The sequence below is a fragment of the Patagioenas fasciata genome, chromosome 14 (assembly GCF_037038585.1).
Source record: "Patagioenas fasciata isolate bPatFas1 chromosome 14, bPatFas1.hap1, whole genome shotgun sequence".
In the NCBI taxonomy this organism is placed as follows: Eukaryota; Metazoa; Chordata; class Aves; order Columbiformes; family Columbidae; genus Patagioenas; species Patagioenas fasciata.
In genome coordinates, this window is record NC_092533.1 from 14342289 (window position 1) to 14359863 (window position 17575).

Below are 17575 nucleotides of genomic sequence, written 5' to 3' on the forward strand. Positions count from 1 at the left end.
TACTAGGATTAAAAATGAAAAGCTGAAAGCAATTTTTAATTCAATCAAATAAATAAAGATGTTTCCTGATCTCTTCATAAAATGAACACAAGTGATGAATAAAATAAAATGTGGTTGTGTCTGTTTCTTAGTAGGTATACGGTCTCAAAGAGCTTAATCTTTTTTCCTTGATAGCTTATTATAACGTGTATAACTTTTTCTTCTAAATTCTAATGTTCAAATGATTTTCATGTCATTATTCTTTAAGTTTGACATAAAGTATAGGTAGATTTGTTCATTATGGTTTTTTTAATTCATATGGTGCTACCTTTAAATAGTTTGAATGTTTTGGGAAACTCCACGTTAGATGAATTCCTTTCTCAGTCCTCAGAGTCATTGATGTTGATCTACTGATTGTCCTCCTGGCAGGATCGGAAATGCGAAGTTAAAGGCTGGCATCTCTGATATTTCTAAAACCTGGTATGTGCAACATCATTCAGAATGTAAACACAGCAGTTCTGAGTCGAATGATAGTTTAAATGTCTTTTATTCTACTGTACAGGATACAATTTACATTACCATTATTTCTAGGTGACATGATGTTTAAAGTGAAGAAGCACCTTGTGACTAAACAGCTGACAGCTTCTAGTGTTAAGAAATCTTTAAATGTGCCTGAGGACCTTCATAAAATAGAAAGTATCCATGTTCCCAACTTGTGAAGCAAGGAATAAAAGAAAACAATTAAGATTTCATCTGTGATGACAGTTGATTCAGGTTTTTCGAGGGTTCCCAATTAAACAGTTATGAAGGTATGAAAGCTCATTACCTGTGACTTCCACTGTTTCTCGAGAGCACAGTTTATTTATCAAATCATGAACAGTGGTTTATTTTTTACTGCTTTTTAAATCTTGATTTGACAGTATAAAAATAAGAAAAGGCTTTTCATTAGTTCAACAAATTATCACCAGCTAATTTATCCCCTGGTAGTTTCCTACAGATTTTCACAGAAATCTTTCTTAATAATTGAACTCAGATGTGTGTATCAATGAAGATTAGTAACTATACAGTGATTTTAGCCAAAAGTACTCATATAGATATAGATATAGATATAGATATAGATATAGATATAGATATAGATATAGATATAGATATAGATATAGATATAGATATAGATATAGATATAGATATAGATATAGATATAGATATAGATATAGTCAACTGAGGGTTTTTTCTGTAGAACAAGGAGGACTCACTGTCCTTTTCTGACACAACTAAAATGGTTTTACAACAGAAGACTAACATCTTCATGAGCTAGACTAGAATGCAAATGATTTGGTTTCTAGTGGTGAAAACTGAGATTTTTATATTATGTTGGTACTGTGGTCTAATTATTGTATTTCTTTGTGCCACATGAGCCTAACTGTGCATTGCAAATGTGGATAGTCAACACAGATACTGAATGCTACCTCCTCTCTGTTGTGATAGCACTTCATTTTCTCCTTACACTGTCTTTACTGACTCCTCTTTGAAGTTTACATTTTCCATGAAGCTGTATTTGTCATTCCTTCATAGGAAAATACTATGCTAGTGTGACAGGAGATGTCAGCAGGTGTCGAGCAGGTTGTTTAACATGAAAAAGCAATTTGAGAATAATTCTGTGTCTTTTTTTTTTTTTTTAGTAAAACATTAACCTGAAGAATTACATTTTAACCTGGGCTGTGTTGGGTAGATAATAAATAATAAATAGCTCCATCCTCTTGTCCTCCCAAAACTGATTTTGTCCTTAATCAACATAAACATTTCAGGAGAAAACAATAAATGTATACTTTGTCATAAACTAACATATCATTAAAAATAAGTTCATCACCATAAGGTAATGCCAGAAATACAATTTTTACATGATACTTAATCTGCCAAAATTAGTGTGTGTTCTGGAAAGAGGCTGTTCTGTTCACCCTTAGTTTAACAGCTATAAAACAGGGATGATAAATCCCACCTCACGAGGACGTGAAGATAAGTGAAGCAGTGTTTGAGACACAGCACAACTGTAGAAAATGTGTATGCAGTAATCAAGTATACTGTATTCCCTGTTTGGAATGTAAAGACTTAATGAGGCAGGTTAAAAAAAAAAAAAGGATAGTAGCACCACAGTCACCACTTCACCAAAGGAGGAAATTTTACTGAAAAATGTACGATGGGTACGATCACATAACTGAAGATTGTATAATATTGTGAGCTAGAGCAAAATCTCATTAGATGCCTGGTTTTACGAACCTTATAATTTTTTGAAGTGGATATGAATCTACTGTATTAATACTGTCAACAGATTTATTGTCAAAAAGAGAAACATCTGTATCCTGGTATTAGGCTCGGGATCTTCAAGTCAGAAAGAAGGAAGGCAGAAAGAGGATTATAAAAAAGACAATTAAAGGATTTTGCTGTCATTGATGAGAGAAGCTAGAAAATATATTTCAAATTCACACCACGTGTTGTGAAGTGCGTATAGGATTTCTATTTGCTGTTTCTAGTCTCTTGCTGCAGAAGGGACCAAGGCTGCCGGCGTTTCACTTTTGAGGAAATAGTTGTGTTTCTGTTGAAATTTAAGAAATGCTGTCTGCATACTACTGTGTTAGTATTTGTAACGGTATTTCATAGTCTCAGTATATATTCTATATTGCAGTAAGGATTATGGAGGTGGGGGGTGTATGTATGTGCACACGTGTGGGCTGGGCAATGGCACATCAGAGACCTCTGTGTATTCTCATACTTCTCACTAACATCTATAAAGCATTTCCTGGTGCCTTAGTCGCAAATGTGCTCTATCAGAGTAGGATTTATCATCATTAAGTGATTAAAGTTCACATTTGCTTATTTATAAAATGTTTAGCTTTCCTGACTTGCAGTATCTGGAATTTAATAATCTTAAATTAAAACATGTCATCTGTGAATCATCTTAGTAGGTAGTAACAAACGTGTGGGAAGCCCTGCTGTTGTTAACCCCCAGCTACAGATTTCAGAGATGTAGAACATGCTACCGCTTGTTCATTATTGTTATTTTCTAATTTCTAAAAAATCTGTTCTCTGGTATTTTTAGTGGTTGATCAGGGGAGAGTTTGCTCCACAGGAGCTGATACTTCCCAATCCCCATGCTACCAAAGGACTGTTATTAGGCAAAAATGGATAAAGAGTTAGGAAATAGGGGTGTTAGGGAAGTTCAGGGGGATGGTTCGGTAAAGGAGAGGAAAGCTGGCCCGTGTCCCTGCTGTAGGTTATGAGTCTCTGCTGTCTCCTTGTTCTTACCTGGTCTCCTGAGCCAGGGAGGTTCCTCTGCTTGGAGGGATCACAGAGAAAGAAGAGCTGATCTCTTCTTTGTGCTTTGTTTTTTGATTTTGTGCCGTCTTCAGAAATGGAATATTGCAGTTGTAATATCAATGATGTTAAGAGAGAGAATTTTCCAGGCATGTTTCATGCTAATATTACATTTGCCACAGAAGCTATTCATTGTGATTATGTGGTTAAAGATCCTGTATGTTGCACAGAAAAGATTCTACTGATACGTAGTACTGTACTACTGCAGTGTATTTTATAGTGATGTATAATGACGTATGAGGGCAGGGGGAGAGTGAGAGGAGGACATTCCCAGAAGAAAAGACTTACATCAATTGTAGAACAGGATCTTTAACCACAGGAAAAGAATAGTATTGAAACAGTTGAAATACAAAGGTGGATTAAAAAGATGGCAGTTGTTTATCAGATAAGGAAGATAAGTCAAAATGGTCAATGTTAAAAATTTGTGCAAGAAGTGGATTTAAAAAAAAAAAAAAATCTAATCATCTGTTCTCCCTGTCATGATAAAAAATGAATCCATAAAGAATTGAGAAAAATAAGTGTGCATTGGGAGTTTCATAGAAAGAACGACCTCTTATATACCACAGATTGGAGCTGAACTGTGATACTCTTGCCAGCAAAAATCATCATAGCTATGAACATAACCAAAATCTGTGAAAGAATGGACTGTCTTAAATGTATTCTTACTGTCCTTACTGCTTGTAATTGATTATAGTAGCAAAGAATGTAAGTCATATTTATCCTTTTGATTTTAGACTTTGCTCAGTTCAGAACTGCTGATCTAGTGTTGAAGGCAAAGGTATCGTATCTGTGTGCTCCTGGTTTCACAGATCTTCCTCTGAGGCATCTTGTAGCAATCACAGCTGGAGCAGATTGATCTTCAGAAGGGCAATTCCTGCAATTTGTACTTTCCCAAATGAGACCTCTGCCTAGAGGTTAGGGGAAAATAACCTTTGCTTATATGCTAATGCTTTTTATCCTAGCTGAGAATAATGAGTAGAACTGTACATCATTGCATTAAACACACTTTTAGTAAGCATTTATGTACTAAATAACCTAAGTAGTATATTTCTGTAAAAGGAAAATTGCTCCAAAGATAATAAAAGTAATGTATTAATTGAAAACGAAATATCTTTTCTGTATCAAGAGACTGTTCACAGCATGTAGATTATGGGCAATGATGATCAATTATATAACATTATATTACATTTCTAAACTAGCATCTCCTGGTCTATTTTTGTATGAGAGATTGCATACACTTCAAGGGAGCTGCTGATATTAACTGCTTTTCTTTAATGCAAGTGGTCTGGTGATTTCTGCAGGTGGGGGTGAAAGGACTGGGCTGAAGACCAGTAAGCTCCGTTGCGTAAGGAAAAGCAAAAATCGTTTGACTCTTTCTCCCTCTCTCTTCCTTCCTTCCTTCCTTCCTTCCTTCCTTCCTTCCTTCCTTCCTTCCTTCCTTCCTTCCTTCCTTCCTTCCTTCCTTCCTTCCTTCCTTCCTCCCTTCCTCCCTTCCTCCCTTCCTCCCTTCCTCCCTTCCTCCCTTCCTCCCTTCCTCCCTTCCTCCCTTCCTCCCTCCCTTCCTCCCTTCCTCCCTTCCTTCCTTCCTCCCTTCCTTCCTCCCTTCCTTCCTCCCTCCCTTCCTCCCTTCCTTCCTTCCTCCCTTCCTCCCTTCCTCCCTTCCTCCCTTCCTTCCCTTCCTTTCCTTCCTTTCCTTCCTTTCCTTCCTTTCCTTTCTTTCCTTTCTTTCCTTTTCATGGTGTGTTCTCTGAGAGAAAGAGGTTTATTTTCCGCCAGTAGGGACCTAGTGTTATTTATGTGGTAGGTGCCACATGAATCTGAAAGAAAACACTCTTCAGTTTTTGAATATGCAAGAATGGATTCTGCCTGCACATTTCAGTCCTGCTTTGCAAGTGAAGTTTCAGTAAAATGCAGTTATTCTCAACTCCATGCAAGCCCTAGAGATAGAATATGCTGTGTAGCACTGTAAGAAGCCATCCATCTGCCTTGACTGCTACTGCTAGTAGCACATTTTAGCTCATGGACCAGATTTCTCTCTGTGAATACTTAGCACAGTTTATATTCCAAAGGTATGGCAAGCAACAGGCACTGCTGCCCTCCTTCCTTCTCTTTTCTTCTAGGAGGTCTTGATGTGCTTGCTCTCCTAATCACATGAAGAGCTGTAAGAAAGATATTTCTGAAAGGAGACCCTAAGTCTTCCCCCCAGGCCAGGCTGTGGCTGTGTCTCCTTGCTCCAGCTCAGAGGTGCTCTGGTCGCTCCTGGGGACAAGGACGGCTGCTCTGCTCTGGGTGATCCCGGGTGGAATATTCTGCCAGGATGAGCACGTATGAAATGAGTTAGATATTTCTTCATTGTTCGTGAAACTGTATTCACAAAGTAATAATAGCATTCTTTCTGCTATTAATTTTGGAGCAATCATTTCTGTGCATCCAGAACGGTATTTATCATCTATCTGAATTTACAGGAGTGGTGCATTAATCCCATTAATACCTTAATGTGCAACAATGGCTGAGCAAATAAGAGAATATTATATTAGTGAAAACAGTTCATATGTTATTGAAGTGATGTGGGCACTTTCATTGTATGGAAATGAGGCACATAGGAGGATATGATGTAGATCAAGAAAAGGTCTAGGGAACATAGCTACACTGCTTCTGTCTCCTTTTTCTCGGATTTTACAGTAAATTAAGTGCTATGAAGATAGCAGGAAATGTGATATATATATATTTTAAATATATTTAGATCTATGTAAAATCTATATAAAATCTTTGTATCTATATAGATGTGGAAAAGTCTCCAAACTATTTTTTTCTGTGGTTTTCCATGAATATCCAGGGACAAGTTATTCTCCCATTGTATGCTTTCTTCTAGAACACATTCAAATAATATAAATAAATAAAACTAATTTAGAGTCTACCAGAGAAGAGCGTGTTTTTCCTAGAAAGGCAAATCTGTAGAATATTTCATGTCTATCGTCAGGATGCTTGAGATTTTCTCTTGTAAGACTGTAAGGAGATTTCTGAGAAGCAGCATAGAAAATCCTCTCCCAGAGCTCAGGGATGGATTCCATTTGTGTTCTTGAGTTGATCTGATCCGCTTCTCAAATTTTACAATTTCATCAGTTTTCGAATCTTTTTCTCCACATTTCTGGAAGATGCTACGTTCCCAGGTAATAAAAGTCGAGTGTATGGATGAATTCTACAAATACTGTTTTCCTTCCACTGTAAGTGCCTTTACCATTTACCTTGGACAAATGAAGTAAGAATTTCTCTGAAGATTGCTTTTAGCCAGATTTTGACATCAATACAGGAAGCTAATCAGAGTGGAATCATCTATGCTTCTAATGCCTGCTAAAATCCATGGAATATCATTAAAATGTTTTACTGTTTATGTAAAACAGCTTAATTAAGCTAATATGTTCATAATTGATGTGTGTTTGTAGACATTTATGCCACCAGCAAACAAGCAAACTCAAAAAACTTCGTTCTCATGATGGGTTTGGTAATTTTCATGTGTATCTCTCATCAACATCCACTTTACCTGTGTAGGTCAGAAGGTATGGGGCTAGCAGCCCTCAGCACTCCATTTTTTTTAATATAAGTTTTGTATTTTGTGTTGATTTTGACCTTTTTTTTTTTTTTTAATGAATCTAAGGTTATTTTGCTAATATCGTTAAAACAAAACTAATCAGTCGAGCTATTTTTGTTACATGTCTTCTATTGAAGTTGCACATGATTAAATTTACATTTTCTTTAAAAGTAACTGATTCATCTAAGTGTCATGCTGGAGCTCTTTACTTATTCAAAAAAAAAAAAAAGCAAAGGATCTCTAGACTGAAGTGCACTTGAGAAGCTCATTTTTAGAACTGTTCAGTTCATTGCTTTTGACTAAACCACAAAATTTCTGATTACGGCAGTAAATATTAGAAGGCAGGTTAAAATATACTCCTAACTAGGAGGGTTCGGGTTAATTTGGTGTCGATGAAAGAGAGCTGCCTTTTTTCATGTCAGCCTTTTTATATTGCTTTGAAATGTTGCCACTAGATGCTTCATTTCTTTAGAAGCATCCCTTGGTGACGCTTGTGTGCCTGCTGTCCCCTCTTGCTGCTGACCGGTGCCCAGGGGGCCTGGGGGTGTGTTGAGGGTTTAGATTGCGGGGTGACAATAAAACCCTGGCAGATGTATTGTTAACCTCCTCTCCCCCCTTCCCACTCAGGACAGGCGATCGGGAGGGAAAGAAGGACAGAGAGAAGAGAGTTGGAAAAATTAACAATGTTTTACTAATGCTACTAATAAGAATAGAGAAAATAATACAAAATATACAAAACCAGTCTTGAAAGCCCCAGCAACTGCAGAGCTGGCACCCGAAGTCCTGGACTGGACTCTGCAGCCAACCGGAGCTGGATTCAGTCTCTCACTAGGCCTCAGTTCGCAGGGATGACTGGCAAGGCCCTCTCCTAATGCCGACCATAAGCAGAAGGGAAAAGAAGGCAAAAGGGACAAGATCCTCATGTTCTCCCACTTTTATATGAAGTATTCACATGAATGGGATGTTATACACAGTTGGTCAATTTCTTGGTCACCAGTTTCTCGTTGCCCTTCTCGCGAGATGTGAATCTGTCCTTATCAAAAAGTTTGCATTCCATTGCTATGTTTACCAAAACATGTGTCTGGTTCTCCAGGAAAATGCAGCTAATATGAACGCTTTAGCTGACAGGCAAAATTCACTAAAAGAGAAACTTGTTTTTTAACAAAACCAGGACAGGGTGACACGGTGCCTGTCCCCTCCCGCCATCCCACTCAGTGCCACCATTGGGTAGAGACAGAGATCAGCCTTTCAGGAGAAATTTTTCACCTTCCTTTAACTGATAAGTTCTAGGAATAAATGTCGAGTAAGGCCCAGTTTTACTTTGTGTAGATGGGTGCGTACATCCCGTATTAACAGCGAGGCGTGAGAGTGGGGATATGGCTGATAGATGAACCAGATGGATTTAATACTGTGTGATCTTTCCTGTGAAATAAATTGTAGTACTTAAAAAAATTTGCTTAACATCTTTATTAACAGAAGACACTTAAGTGTGTTTTTCATTTAGTGCATGAACTTCCAACGTGTACCTTCTTTCTGGTAAATATATAGAGAAAGAGGAGAAAATATAAACTGCTTTTTGACAAAGTAAACCTACCATTTTAGAAACACAGACCACAGATCTACTTTATCTGTGAATTACAAAATTAATGAAATAATTGACAGTTGTACTGCCAGTGACTTCAGTCTGGCTTTGTTCTTTGTTTTAGCCCAAGGTAATAATGCTAAAATCACTTTGCTTTTCAAAACCTTTGAAAGCCTGAGAGACCAGCAAATATATCCCTATATTTTTTTACCATCCTCTTCATTACTATAGGAAGCAAATACATAAGCAGAAATCATCCAGCAAGTCTATACTTTCTGAGAGCCCTGGGGGACTCCATGTGCTTTAAAAATGTATGAGACTTTGTCCACGGAGTCGTTATTAACCGCTAAAGGTCACATGTTTTGACATTGTTCCTGAAGGGGTGGCCACCTGATTTGGTGTCGGTGCACACTTGCTTCTTGAATATGGTTAAAAAAAGGCAGAAAACAATTACAGTTATTATGAGATTTACCTTGATTTCTGTAGCAGGCATAAAACTACCAATCTCACCAAATGTAATAGTGCAAAACTGGTGACAAGGTTTCATGTTACATCACTGATAGTTTGCATTCATCCAAGTGATCCTGAGCTGTAAACTCTGTTTTCCCAAAGAAGTGTTCATTTTCTATGGAATAGGAAATGATGTGAAAATCAGAATGAAACATCCTGTCTGTATGGAAGATTCATGTATTTGAAAATTGGCTTCATAAGAAAAAAAAAATGATCTTTTTGAATAGTCAAATGCTCAACTTCAAAGCTCATGCCTCGTTCCTACAAATATAATGTTTGATACATAATAAAGCAGGTCATGTCATCAGCACTCATCATGGGCTTTACATTAATCACATACCTAAGTGATTAATTATTTAGGGCCAAAATAGTCACCTGAAATTTAGAGACATTTCCTACCTTTGTTTTGTGTATTTCAACCTTTTAAACTATTAGATGTGTTTTAGTTAAGTCTTACTAGCTCTGTGCACCAGAGGTGTCTGTATCTAATTCATTACTAAGGCTTGGCATACAGCATAGGTAAGAGAAATTTAAAAAGTGTGTTATTTTCAAACTTGAAATAAATCCCCTCACTTTTAGATCATTTCATTTTACATTTTGTTTTTTAATTGCCCTTCTAGGAACAAACTTCACCCTGGCAGAACTAGGAATCTGTGAGCCCTCTCCCCATCGAAGCGGCTACTGCTCAGACATAGGAATTCTCCACCAAGGCTATTCCTTGAGCACCGGCTCCGATGCTGACTCGGACACGGAGGCCGGGATGTCCCCGGAGCACGCCATCCGGCTGTGGGGCAGAGGGATCAAATCCAGGCGGAGTTCCGGGCTGTCAAGTCGTGAAAACTCAGCGCTCACGCTCACCGACTCCGACAACGAAAATAAGTCAGATGAGGAGAATGGTAGGCCTTTTCCTTCAATATATTCATCATGCACATGGAGGAGAATGTGGTCATACTTTTAAGTACATGAGTATTCTTTCAAATACGTATCTTTCACTTTTCTTCCTCAGTTTGACTGAAGCTGCTTTTATTGTTGTTGTGGTTTATTTATTTTTTTTCAGCATCAATAGGAGGAAACTCTATTCCATGTGTATCATATAATATGATATATATTGTGGTTTATCTTACAATTTACTTTCCACACAATAATCCTTCACATAAGTTTGTGCTCAGAGTCCATTAAACTTGCTGATAAGAGAAAAGATGCTTCTTAAGAGAAATAGTTTCCCATATGCAGTTTTTATACACAGCTTGAAATAATATTAATAATCTAAATATGCTAGTAGAGGTAACAATGATGCTAATTTGTAACCATCAGGTTTAATTTTGTGTGTTTTTTCATGGTTTTGAAGCTGAAAAAAAATTGCTGTTTGCTTATTGGTAAGTATCGGGGGCTTTTAAAAAGCAAACCTATCCATAAGACCGAATCAAAGCACTTCTATTTGGTGTAGTTTATTAAGTTTGTAGAACTGAGACTTTAAACAGTGCAATGATCATTTGTGGCAAAACACCCGGCTATTGGTTGATTCCCAACTGCATTAGGCCGCCTGTCCTCTCAAATGCATCTAACCCAGGTTCATGATCTACATCCATATCAGCTGAAAACTTTTTACCTGGGGAATTTTCTGTTCTCACGTATTTTTGAATTGAACTGAAGTAAATAGTAAAAATGGGTTTGCAGGAATTTGTCCTCCACCCTGTAGGGTGATGAACATGCAAACTCAGCCAAGTTAAAATACCAACTAGGGTTTTGACAGTTGCCTTTCTGAGAAGGTGAAGAGGAACCTCCCCAATGTTATAGCCATTTGACCATCTCTTCAGGGATCTGATAGCAGCTCTCTGCTATGCACATCACTTGTGATAAAATTGAATTCATTACATACATGTTGGGTGCCTCTCAGAAGAGGATTTGATTGAGGTTTTTTAGATAGATAGATAGATAGATCGATATGTATATATATATATATTAATTTTTTTTAGTCTCCTCCCCATACTTACTGACAGTTGTATCAGTTTCAACAAAGCCAGTGCACCAGGCACTGGAAACACAAACACCTGCTTGTCAAAGGCAAAACCGAATTACAGTTTTCAGATTGATAGGAAAAGTTCAGAGAAGCGCAATTGATTCTGTTTGTAACAGCAGGCTCTTTTTGCTGGTTTAAACTGAGTCTTCAAGTGATCTCTCCTCTCCATAGGCATAGCAGGATACATTTCTAAATCAAAATCAAAGTGGAGACTTATAGTTACTAGTAAAGGTACATGCAAGGAAGAAAGTGTTTGAAAAAGGATTAGTGACTGATTGATTTTTCCTTTTTTTTTTCTTAATAATACCATACTCAAAAATATGACAACTTCCATTGACTTTAATATAGTTTCGATAAGGCTACTGTGCATAACTTTGAATAGAAAACCTGACTAATGAATTTCTGGCATTATGGAATGATTGGGATTCATTTCTGTAGCATGAATTCACTTCTCTGAAGGTGACTGTCTCCGTTTCAGTGGAAGCACAATGCCACAGCTTTTGTCTGAGAAAATTTAATCTCAAGACCTACTTTCATACATTCTGTCCTAGGCATTGATAAAAGAATGAGTATGTTTGCTCGCATTTTGTTTTCTTCCTTACAATAAGTGAATTATTAAGTAATTGGAAATACAGTGCAGTGAATCCATGTTGAATAGGTAATTTTTCTAACAATGATGTTAATAAGGGAAAGGAGGACATGATCAAACAGCACACAAGAAATAAACCAGTATGTGGAATTCATTTTTACCTTTTGGTAAAAATGTTTCCCTGTTGGAAAGCTGATTGTATAAGGGTTTCTTTCTGTATGTTTGGTGGTTTTAAGAAAAAAGACACACAAGTATGAAGCAACTATTAGATACACAGAGGTGTTAACTTCAGTAAACTTTTTAGTTTTGCTCTCTCACCAGTCCTACTTAGCTCAAAAATCAATGCTTCCTCACATCACTGATTTTATGAAGTTTTGGGATGCTTTATCATATAGATTGACAGTTGCCCCACTGGTTCAGCACCACAGTGTGGACACTTACAAAACCATCATTAATTTCTCACGCTTGTGCCCAGCAGTGGTTTCCTACATAATAAACACTCTGTCCTTCAGAAGCAGATCAATAACCTGCTAGGTATTCATCTCCAAGAGGAAGTAACGAGAATCTATACTTCAAGAGAAATTCGCTCTCTGTTATGGTTTCAGATTTGCAGGATACTGGCATAAAACAAGACGTTTCTTGGTATGAGATTTTATCCATTTATGCCTAGCTGTATTAGAAGGAGCTCATGATGCATAGAGCACTGAATTTATTTAAAGTACCGTTGAAGCTTTTTCCCTTGATACAGTTCAACTGTTGTGTTCAACTCCAAAAGGTGTCATTTGGTTTTTTCTAATATTGAGATGCTGTCAGAGTTTATATCATTGCATTAAAAACAAACAAACAAAAAATAACGAACCGTACCTCTCACTTTTCTTGTAATATGAAATCTATTTTGTTGGTTTTAGTACATCTCTGAGTAGCCCAGAGGAGACTTAATTTCTAAACATTGCTCTAACAATATGATTTTGTTCCCATTCAAATTCATTCACAAAGCTTCTGATCATTTTATGCGCTTCTAGATTTAGTATGATTTAATTTTATCATAAATCAGAATTCTATGAACCTTGAAATATTAACAAGTTTGAGATGCTCATAGATAAATTGAGATAATGGAAGCTCATTGAAGTTCGGTGTTTTACTTGGTATACCGAAATTCTTCCTAACGAAACAACTTATTGATGATCCAGTTTGAAAAACAACACTTTTATTTTCACAAGTTTGATTAGACTCTGAATTCCTCCTACATCTCGCAGCTTTTACTACTGTCTCGATCTGGTAATCTTTTCTTCAGACACAACAATGTGAATATATAACATTGCATGTGTCACCAAATTGTTATTAAACATGATGTATTGAGTTGTGAGATGTAAGTAAATAAATCTTGTGATACATACAAATGTAAAAAGTCACTTAGAAATGTAACTCACCCCGATGTCGTGTGCCAGCTTTGTATAGAGAATTATTTGTGGGAACCCACAGGTATGGAGTATGGCGGATATACCATAGGGTTCCTGAATGCTTATTTTTGCTTTCCTTTTATTAAATCCTGTGGCTGTTTATTCCAAAATATTAGGAAAAAACTTTTCAAAAGTAGCAGTTGTCATCAGTTGTCGTGTTCTTTCCTATTTCCAGAGTAAAGCTGAGATGCTGATTATCTTTAGGTAGTGACCTTGATGCAGGTATTCCAGGGCTAATTTTTTTGGTCTTTTTTATAGTAGAGCAGTTGTTGTTGGTTTGTGTGTGTTTGGTTGGGTTTGGTGTTTGTTTGGTTGGTTTCAGGTGGTGGTTTTTCTTTTATTTATTTTCTTTTATTTTTCCTCTCAAAAGTATAAAACCTGTTATAAAATAAAGTAGCTTTCAGTTTTAAAATTCATGAAAACAGGATGATCATAATCAGGGAGGCGTGATGTACAGAATGCTTTTGCAACAGATCTGCAATCTTCTCTTTTCCTGGCTTCACCATTATTGAATAACCAGGTACAGGTTATTAGGGAGGTGATTCAACACAACTGACATCAGAGAGTGAAAAGCTGAACAAACCAGTAATATAGAAGAGAAATCATCCCAGATAGGAGGAAGGGGAATGGAAAAGTACCATTGAAACTCAGAGCAGCACTCAGTAATAATTCAGGGTGCTGAAATGAAGTGATAGGCCTGAAGAAAATCCCCAGGCAAGGCTTTCAGTTAGATAAGAATTTAAATCATGTTAATTCTTCTGTGGTAAAAGAGAAAACAGCTGGAATGCTGTTGGTCACTTTTTTGTGTATTGAAAATTTATATCTTGACACTTTTTGTATTAGTTCTGTTATTTTACACATCAACAATGTCACAACTAGAATGAACGTAACAAAAAGTTTTTCATGAGTTTTCTACTCTGATATTATAGCATCAAATGCTTGAGATGTTTCTGGTTTACATTTGTGTGGCGGAAAGGAAAAAAGTGTGTCTTGGGAGAGGAGGAGAACTTTCAAGACCAAAACCATGTTATTAAAATAATGTCAGACCAAAAAAGATGATCAAGGAATGCTTTTATCTTACCAGCAGTGATTCTGAATTGAGCAGCAAGACAGGAATGACTGGGGAGACATAAAGCAATCTCAGACTTCAGCAAAACAAGAGAAATAGGTCAAGGTCGTACTGTGGCAATCTGTGTTTGTTTCAAGGAAATCCACAATAAAACACTGTGATTTTGGTGGCTCTTTGCAGATAATGCCTATAAAAAGCAAATATTTTTGAGTATACGGACCCATTTCTGTGTTGGCAGCCCAGGCGTGGGCAAGTGGTGATGATGGGAAGGACCCTGGTGGGTTCTGACAGTGTGTGCACCAGGGCCAAGCCCTCGCTTGTCCCCACCTCGTGTCCTTCCTGGCGAGATCCGCCCTGCGCCCTGGACCGGCCTGGCCCCAGCAGCAGGTGGGAGGGCTCACGTCACCTGGAAAGCTGTTGTAGGGGCTTCACAGATATTTTCAGGTTCAACATCCATCAGTATTTGCTATGCTGGATGTGCTGGTGATCATGGATTCTGTTATTTTTTCCCTGCATTACTTTGGTGGTATTTTTTACTGTAGTAATGAGGAGTTTGAATACCAGACTATACCGTGTGTGCATATCACTTCGTATAAAAAACCAGAGTACTATGAATAAAGTAAAATTAAGTCAGGAAAATTGTAAGATAAAATATGAGAAACTGTATTTATGTGTTGTACTTCTGATTGAATTTTATGAAATATAGGGAAATTATATTTCCCTTTTTTTACCCTGCTATGTAGTTTTCAGTGGTAATTTCACATAGTAATTTCTCAAATGCAGATGTAAAATAAATCTTAAAAAAAGAAAAACACCCCATAATTCAAACTGACCTCATTTTATTGTTGCTTCACTTTTATAAGCAGTATAATCTGGGCTTTTCCTGGGATATTGTTGAATAACACATTTAGACTTACAGTGAAAAAGAAAAGATATTACTGCATCAGAGAGTGTACGAAGAGGCACCAGACCATCAGATGATAGCCGAGGCATTTATTTTCTTGTTTTTTACTGTTTTAATTTTGACACATTTTTTTCAATATTTTATTACTTCAGTTTTAATTCAGCTTTCTGGTTCACACTTCATAATTTGTAGAAAAGGTTATGGTGAAACTGTGACTCTACTCTTGAGAAGACTTTGGTTTTGTCGTATGAATGCTAATGGCTCTGAGTGGTAACACCAGTTTGAAAGTAGGTGGTTTTAACCTTCCCAGTGACAGAATTCTGTTTGGGTTAAAAAGTGGGAGATAAAGCTTGCTTCCTAAATATTCCCACTAAGAAATACTCACTTTTGTCTATTGGAAATACTTGTTAAAAAGGAGTGTTTAAACACTGATGATGCACTTGGAGCAGATCTGTGTAGTCTTTAATTGGTTGGGAAATAAAGATAGTATGCCCGTATCATTTTGAGATAATATATCTCTGTTTTGTGTACCAGAAGAAGCAGGGAAGCTGAGACTTTCTGTACGTGCTGGTTTCAGCTGTCAGTGCTGTCTGGGAACGTGGTGCCCGTTTCCCTCCCAGGTAGCTTGGGAACAGCAGGAGGGACCGAGATGAAAAAGAGAGAGGAGAAGCTGCCGCAGTTGTACGTCTGTTCAGAGCTGAGAAAGTGTCCAGATGGTCCTAAGGAAATGATGAGATTTAAATGAAATGTCATATACTCAGAAAATGCAATTGCATACGTCATACATCAAGTAGACTTCTGAAGAGGAGTGCCGGGGTGGGTAGCTCGTACATGGGCATACTTCATCTCTTCTTTAGGAAGGCTTGTAAAGTACTTTGTAAATGACAGATTTAGAAAGTCATTAAGCACAATATCAAAGCTCGGTTGCTTAAGTGGATCCAATTTTGATGTGCTCTCAAAACCTGAGGGTACTTCTGATAGGAAGTGGTTTCCTAATGAGGGAATTGACTAGCAGGAATGATTTTAAAGGCTTAGCTCCACATCAACTACAATTTTGTCCAGGTAAATGGCTTATGCATTCAGTGCTGAGGGAAGTCTGGATGATGGAGCTAAGGACAAAAAATGGATGTGAGGTATTGGTAAACTTTAAAGCCATGTGGAATACAAGAATATGAAATGACAGTATATAAAATCTTAAACATTTGTTACCGTTTTAATATAACTCAATAAAACTGTAGTGTAGGTTGGCAGGATGATTTGATGGAAGTAGTGCTCGACATACAGGTGTATCAAAAGAGCTGAATAAATGCTCTCTGGAACACAGTATTTGGTGATATTCTAGAGACTAAGCATGCAGATGATGGCAAGAGTGACAGCTTGGCTTAGATGGCCTAAAAGGGTAGAAAAAAATGCCACTTGGACATCCACTCTGGCTGCTGGGCCTTGACCTTCTTGCCTTTTGTCCATATACCATAGGAAGACCTGGCTCAAGCTGTGTCCTCTTCTGCAGCCTCTCTCCTTGTAGTGACTTTTTTGGGTTATGTGAATGCCCCCTACATAACTGCATGAGTCAAAGCAACCAGGAATTGAGACCTGGGAAATAAAAACCCGTGTTTAGGCAGGAAATTGAGGAAAACAGCAATGTAGACTGGTGAATTAAGGCTACCTGGAAAATACTGCAGCAGCTGGGTTCGCAAACTGATGAGGTGAGCTGTGACCTTCCTTTTTCCTGAATTCTTAAGGAAAGAGCTTCTGTGTGCAGCTGTATCTACAGCATTGTGTGAAGGTCACAACATGGAGAGTTTTTTAAAAACTCTCAAAATAACCATGAAATTTTTCAATTAATATTTTAATTATGAACCTTTCCATCTACTAGAGAGAAATGAGGAAACTATATTTAACATGAACACCATTACAGCAGCTCATACAGTTTGTCGATTCTTAGTTTTGGTAAAGCAAACCTATAGGTCACTTATGTAAGCAAGTGGCAGCACCTTTGTTCAAAGTATATAACTGAGTTAGAATAATGCCTTTTTGTGCTTTTCTGTAACTGTATACCTGATAAAGTTAATCTAGCTTGGTACTAAATGCATTACGAATGGCTGATGAGTGACGAAACAGCAGGAGTGTTTAACTGTGTGTTGTGGTCAATTAAATTTATCATGGTGAAACAGGAATAAAACAACCAACCAAACAGTGAATGCCTGTTTGCCATGTTTGTGAAACTGTACACATGTATGGCTGTTTAAGTTTTATTACTGTTTCTAAATATTTTCTTTGATATGCTTGGTGTTTACACGCTCTGTACACTGTTCTTTTCAAGTGTTCTGACAGCTTGTCTGAGACAATATATTTGAATTGATTGTTAATGTGATGTTGAAATGTAACATTCTATGCAGGTAGAATAGAGCTCATCTTCCATTAGAAAACGGATAGGAAACTATCTGTTAGATCCTTTAGTGCCAAAGTTTTCATATGTATATATAAGAACAAACAGAACTTGT

At 37.3% G+C, this 17575-nt stretch overlaps 1 protein-coding gene across 12 annotated transcripts in view; it reads left to right on the forward strand.

Annotated features, from left to right (window-relative positions):
• TENM2 (teneurin transmembrane protein 2) overlaps positions 1-17575 on the forward strand; it is a 629416-nt gene that overhangs the window by 173946 nt on the left and 437895 nt on the right. For all 12 annotated transcript variants that reach the window (XM_071814801.1, XM_071814803.1, XM_071814804.1 and 9 more), the window contains exon 4: positions 9650-9925. In XM_071814801.1, coding sequence (XP_071670902.1) covers positions 9650-9925 — 276 coding nt within the window. The remainder of the gene's footprint in view (positions 1-9649; positions 9926-17575) is intronic.